The 6,000-nt window shown below is 41.6% G+C and overlaps 1 protein-coding gene across 2 annotated transcripts in view; it reads left to right on the top strand.

Moving 5' to 3' along the window:
• Positions 1-6,000, top strand: part of rhbdl1 (rhomboid, veinlet-like 1 (Drosophila)) — a 256,641-nt gene that overhangs the window by 238,327 nt on the left and 12,314 nt on the right. For both annotated transcript variants that reach the window (XM_043712056.1, XM_043712057.1), the window contains one exon: positions 5,874-5,974. In XM_043712056.1, the coding sequence (XP_043567991.1) occupies positions 5,874-5,974 (101 nt within the window). The remainder of the gene's footprint in view (positions 1-5,873; positions 5,975-6,000) is intronic.

The raw sequence follows: 6,000 nt of genomic DNA, 5'->3' as shown, positions 1-6,000 counted from the left end.
TGAGTTGTTTCAGACTGTAGTTATGTGAGTTTGAGATGTTTCAGACTGTAACTATGTGAGTTTGCGATATTTCAGACAGTAGCTGTGTGAATTTGAGCTGTTTTGGACTATAGCTGTATGATTTTGAGGTGTTTCAGACCATAGCTGTGTGCGTTTGAGATGTTTCAGTCTCTAACTATGAGAGTTTGCGATGTTTCAGACTAAAGCTGTTTTAGTTTGAGCTGTTTCGGATCATAGCTGTGTGATTTTGAGCTGTTTCAGACAGTAGATGTGTGAGTTAGGGTGTTTCAAACTGTAGCTGTGTGAGTTTGAGATGTTTCAGCTCGTAGCTGTATGAGTTTGAGGGGTTTCAGACCGTAGCTGTTTGAGTTTGAGGTGTTTCAGACTGTAGCCATGTGAGTTTGAAATGTTTCAGACTGTAGCTGTGTGTGCTAGCCTGGGATCTGATTTTAGCCCTGGGCCAGTTTCAGGAGCTCAGGATTAGGAATGCAACGGCTGTTGCAGAGATCAGTCTCAGGGAATGTGAACCCACAGGCCTGAATGAAATAATGCTGGCTTAGCTTCTATCTGTGTGGACTGAGAAGATGACCAGTAATGGTGTAAAATCTCATCCTGAGACGAGACAGATGGCAAGATGGGCTGCTGGGACAATCCTGAAGTTGTGCTGCATTCAGGGATGGATGGGGCAGCTCTGAGCTTTACAATCAGATCCCGAGTACAATTCATGGAGCTGATATGCAGATGTAAGCCAGTATAGTGGCAACTTTTGGTACCTTCTCCATGGAACAGATTAAAATCAGGAATTGCCAGCTCCTGGCATCCTCTGGGCATCTAAATAACCTGACGATTCTAATGTGCCACTACCCCATGCGGACGGTACTGAAAATACTTCCTTGAACTGAATTCTAATACTGATCTGTGGCACCAAATAAAACTGCACCTACTTGCACTTTTGTTTTACTTTCTTCAAAGTGTTGGCAGTTCTGTGACATTTCCCGAGTTGTGTCAGATTCATCCAGTCGAGGGAACATTCACCGCAAAGTGGAGATGAACTTTTGCTTTTATTCAATTAATGACTGACCCTGTATCAGGACGAAGGCCAGTTGCCTGACAGAACCATTAAATTAAAACTGCCTGTTTCTCACACATGAATATTTTCCATTCAATGATGTAATCAAGTGTTTGAACTTTAGTAACCTGTAGCTGGGCTGATTAATTAACTCTTTCGTCTTTTCAACAAACAGAGGTAGCCGGTTCTGGAGCAGGGTAAGCACGTGACAAGCGTAATGTTTAAATTCCTTGGCTGAAAGTCTTGAATAAGCTCAGATTTTAAACAATATATAATTCATGGGATGTCCCTAATTGCCCAAAAGATAGTTAAGAGTCAGCAACATTGCTGTGGGTCTGGAGTCACATGTAGGCCAGACCAAGTAAGGAGAGAGACAAAAACCTGCAGATGCTGGAATCCAAACTGGACAGGCAGGAGGCTGGAAGAATACAGCAAGCCAGGCAGCATCAGGAGGTGGGCTACCCAGTCCTGAGGAAGGGGTACACCCGAAACGTTGATGTCTCCGCCTCCTGATGCTGCCTGGCTTCGGTGTTCTTCCAGCCTCCTGCCTGTAGACAAGGTAAGAATGGCAGTTTCCTTCCCTAAAGGACATTAGTAAACCAGCTGAATTCCTCCCCCCAACAATTGTTTCATGGTCATCATTAAACCCTTTATATCGGAACTTTTTTCTTGTATTCAAATTACATCATTGGCCATGTAGATTTGAACCCAGAACATTACCTGGGTCTGGGATTAATAGACTTGCAATAATATGACCAAGCTGCTCAAAGACTGTGAGCGTAGAGTTTAAAATAAAGACCTGCTGTTAGTATGATAACTTTGGACAGGTGTTGGCCCAGTGGTATTGTTACTAGATTATTAATCCAGAGAGCCAGGTAATGTTCTGGGAACCTGATCTTGGACTGTCACTGGGTGGTGGAATTTGACTTCAATTATCCTTATGTGGTGTATCTGGGACAAGTTGTTTTTATGGCCAGGATTATGAAGTGCCAATGGGAGAACTTCAGTATTTCAGCCCTCCTTGAAAACTGAGGTGTGGAGGAGCTGGTGTTGGACTGGAGTGGACAAAGTTAAAAATCACACAACACCAAGTTATAATCCAACAGGTTTATTTGGAAGCACTAGCTTTTGGAGCGCTGCTCTTTCATAAGGTAGCTGTGGAGCAGGATCACAAGACACAGAATTTATAGCAAAAGATTACAGTGTCATATAACTGAAATGATATATTGAACAAACCTTTCATCTTTTAGAATGGGTTGCAGGTTTCAATTCATTAATATGTAAATCCCAGGACTTCTTTTAAGTCACATTCTTGAGATAATTTAAGGTTTTATAAAAGAAAAGTGCCGTCTCAGCTCAGACAATGCATTAAAGGTGTGGGGTTAGAGTTTATCTGTGTTATGACACAGGGTAAACCCCTCTGCTAATTTAAACTTGACACACAGAGAAGCTCACCTCACACTGTAATCTGTTACATTTTGAGAAACAAAGAACCATCCTAGAGGTCACTATTTAAAGTAAAAATTAACAATTTTATTTTTTGAGTCCAACAGAGAACATTAAAACAACAGCTATTTAAAACTCCTTTCTCTAAAACCTATATTTTACCTCCCACTCTACAATACCGGTCTGATGGAACAAAAACCCCGGTTAAGATTTACAGAAAAATAATCATGTTTCAAAACAAGCCAGCTTTGTTGATTCTCCTTTGTAGATTTCACTCTGTAGAGATTTCTGGGTTGTCTTTTATTTGGTCTTCTGCAACTCTCTTATAGCAGTCTGTTTGGTAGCTCTTTGTAGTTCTCCCCCTAACTGTTCAAAATGTCTGATTTTATATCCCAAAACAGCGGATCATTTCATTGGTTTGATGTCATCAAAACACCAAAATTCAAATTTGATTGGATTTTGGTATCTGGGGCATAATTTAAACTGATTAGCCAAATTTGAAATAGTTTTTGTTCCATGGCAACTCAACACCAGCAGTTTGTGTTATGTTTTTATATTTTTCAGAACACACCGTTCCTCTCTTATTCTGTGCCAGCTTCCACTCTCTCTTAAAGATATACTACACACCTACACCTTCATGACAATCTGTATCCCAATCTTGAGTCTGACTGATTAACTGAAAGTCTCCCAGAATTGATGACTGATCTCTTGGGTAATGCTATTGTAGATCCAGGACTAATCTAAATTGTACCTGGAGTACCTGCATGCATCTATAGCCTCTAGTCTCAAAATGTGGCCCTGCACCATCCTGACCATTTCCCTGATGCAGACATCACTGGCTATCTTCATTATTAGACATTGGCCTTGAGAATTATATCAGGGATATGCTTCCCACTGTGGTAACTTTGTCAGGAGCATAACTGGCAATAGTATTGGTTGTTATGGGCGGAAATTCTAATTTGTCTTTTTATATCACTTTCTGACAATTTCAAGAGAGAAACTTGTCTCCTGTCCAACTATTCTGTGAGTTTCGGCAAGTTACTGCAGTGCGCCTTGAATGTGGTGCCTATTGTTGGTGGCAGAGGGAGTGAATATTTAAGGTGGTGTATGGCTGTCAAATCAAGCAGGAAGTTTTGCCGGGATGGTATCAAGCTTATTGGAGCCACACTGATCCAGGCAAGTGAACAGTAATCCATCACACTCCCAGGTTGTTCCTTGTGGATGCGGAGTAGGAGAGGTGTTCTGTCTGAAGAAATCCCAGTGCCTGACCTAGCTACAGACTCAGTTTTTTGTGGGATATTAATCATTTAGTGGATTTGCCATTGCTTCCCTCAATAATGTCCTACCTCTATCATCATTTGACATCCTTGGGGTGGCATGGTAGCTCAGTGGTTAGCACTGCAGCCTCACAGCACCAGGGACCTGGGTTCAATTCCACCCTTAGGTGATTGTCTGTGTGGAGTTTGCACATTCTCCCCGTGTCTGTGTGGGTTTCCTCCAACAATCCAAAGATGTGCAGGTTAGGTGGATGGGCATGCTAAATGGCCCTATAGTCTCCAAGGGTGTGCAGGCTAGATGGAGTAGCTGTGGGAAATGCAGAGTTATTGGGTTGGATGGTCTTCCGAAGGTCCGTATTTCTCAAAGGGCTGAATGGCCCTCTTCCACACTGTAGGGATCCAATGATTCTAGATAGGAAAACTTAATTAAAATGTTGACATTTCCTGCTCTCAAATGTAGAACAAATTAACAGAGGACTTACACTACTAGACCTCACACACAGGTAAGGCTGAAATTTACCTTTCCTCACACTGCATTTTCAAACATTATCTCGTGAAGGCAATAGCCTTTGGACATGCTAACGGTAACATCATTGTTATTCATCAAAACTCCACAAAGTTATTGATCCTTTTCAGAATTAATTGCAGCAGACTAGCAATACTGCAATGGATGTCTCTTATGTAAGGGTGCCTGTTTTTAGCAAGATATCTCAGAACAACTGGTGGTGAATATTTTTCTAGTAAACAGTAAACAATGCAACCACAATCTCAGCGATTTGAACAGCTGGACATATCTTGCTAGAGCAGTACAGTCATTTTGCTGTTCTTATTACATTGAGGATCTGCCCTTGGGTATTGTGCACCTCTATCACAGCTGGCTAACAAATCTTATTATAAACTGAAATTAAAAATAATAAGAATGGGCAGTGATTGATCAGTGAATACAGTGATAATATTTGCATCACTTAAATACATACTTTGCAATTGTTCTCTTTGCCTCAGAAAATAAGTACATTCTGTAACTAAAGGGCTAAATACTGAAGGCTTATAGTATGAACAGTAAATGGATATTAACTGGAGCACATCTTAGTGGGAAAGGGAAAAATAAAGATCCACAGTGAATTTCTAATAGATGGGAAACATCCAGTTGAGTTCAGGCATGATAGAAAGACTTTGTCTTATTAATTCACACCCTTTAGAAGTCTGGTGCTCAAAGGATGTCTTTCTCACTCAAAATACAGAATTGTTGGCATTGATAATGATGTAAACATCCATAAATATTGGATTAAAAAGGATAAGCAACCACAGCTCAAGTAATTTGAAGTCATTCAGGTAGCTCTTGGCTTTGAGCGATAGTCAATGGAAATAAAAATCAGGAGAGATGGGAGATATGCTGCAGGCTTACAATCACTTCTCTTACACTATTACATAATCAAGGACACCTTCACCAAGTGAGCAGTGCCCTAGCAAAGAACTCATCACCAGCTGATGACTGATGAGAGATTGCAGGATCACTCACTGCAAGAGTACCAGCCTCAAACGCACATTCGCCTCAGGGTGGATTCCCACATTTAGAATGATAGGAGACTGTAAACATCCAAAAGTAAGAATGGTTACCAGGGAAGCAGGCATGACCTTTATGCTTGTCATCAGGGGAGCCTGATGGAGGTTAAAGACTACAGAAAATCAAGCGCAGCATCAGTGAAGGCAGTACAGGTACAAGAGGAAGGCGTAAAGGCAGTGGTGGGGGAGGAGAAGGAAGAGCAAGACTAGTAAGGGGTGCAGGTCAAAGTGTGGAGAGTTATGCAGGTGAGAATTCCACGCATGAAACAAGTTTGTGTAAGGAGTGGCTTGGAAGTCAGGAATGTCGATGGTTGGGAGTGTCACCAAATTAAACGCATCGTTGATCAGGATATGGAAGCTGGGTCCTGACTCAAGCAGTTTAAAACATTGAATAGTTGGTGAAGCACAGATACCTTGAGCCCTCCCTGCTATACTGGGTATGTTCCTGGCTGATTGAATTCATGCAGGGTAATTCCATGAATCTAATTACTTCCACATTATTCTGTTTTGTGTTACAGGCTCCCTGACTGTTTCAGTCACTGACATGCGGGCACCTGTGGTTGGAGCCTCTGGTGGTGTCTACGCTCTCTGCTCCGCACACTTGGCCAATGTTGTCATGGTAACTGTTGTTTAGTTTGTCTTTCC

Source organism: Chiloscyllium plagiosum, chromosome 21, assembly GCF_004010195.1.
Source record: "Chiloscyllium plagiosum isolate BGI_BamShark_2017 chromosome 21, ASM401019v2, whole genome shotgun sequence".
In the NCBI taxonomy this organism is placed as follows: domain Eukaryota; kingdom Metazoa; phylum Chordata; class Chondrichthyes; order Orectolobiformes; family Hemiscylliidae; genus Chiloscyllium; species Chiloscyllium plagiosum.
The sequence above is the reverse complement of the archived record's forward strand: the minus strand, read 5'-3'. Positions and strand labels throughout refer to the sequence as shown.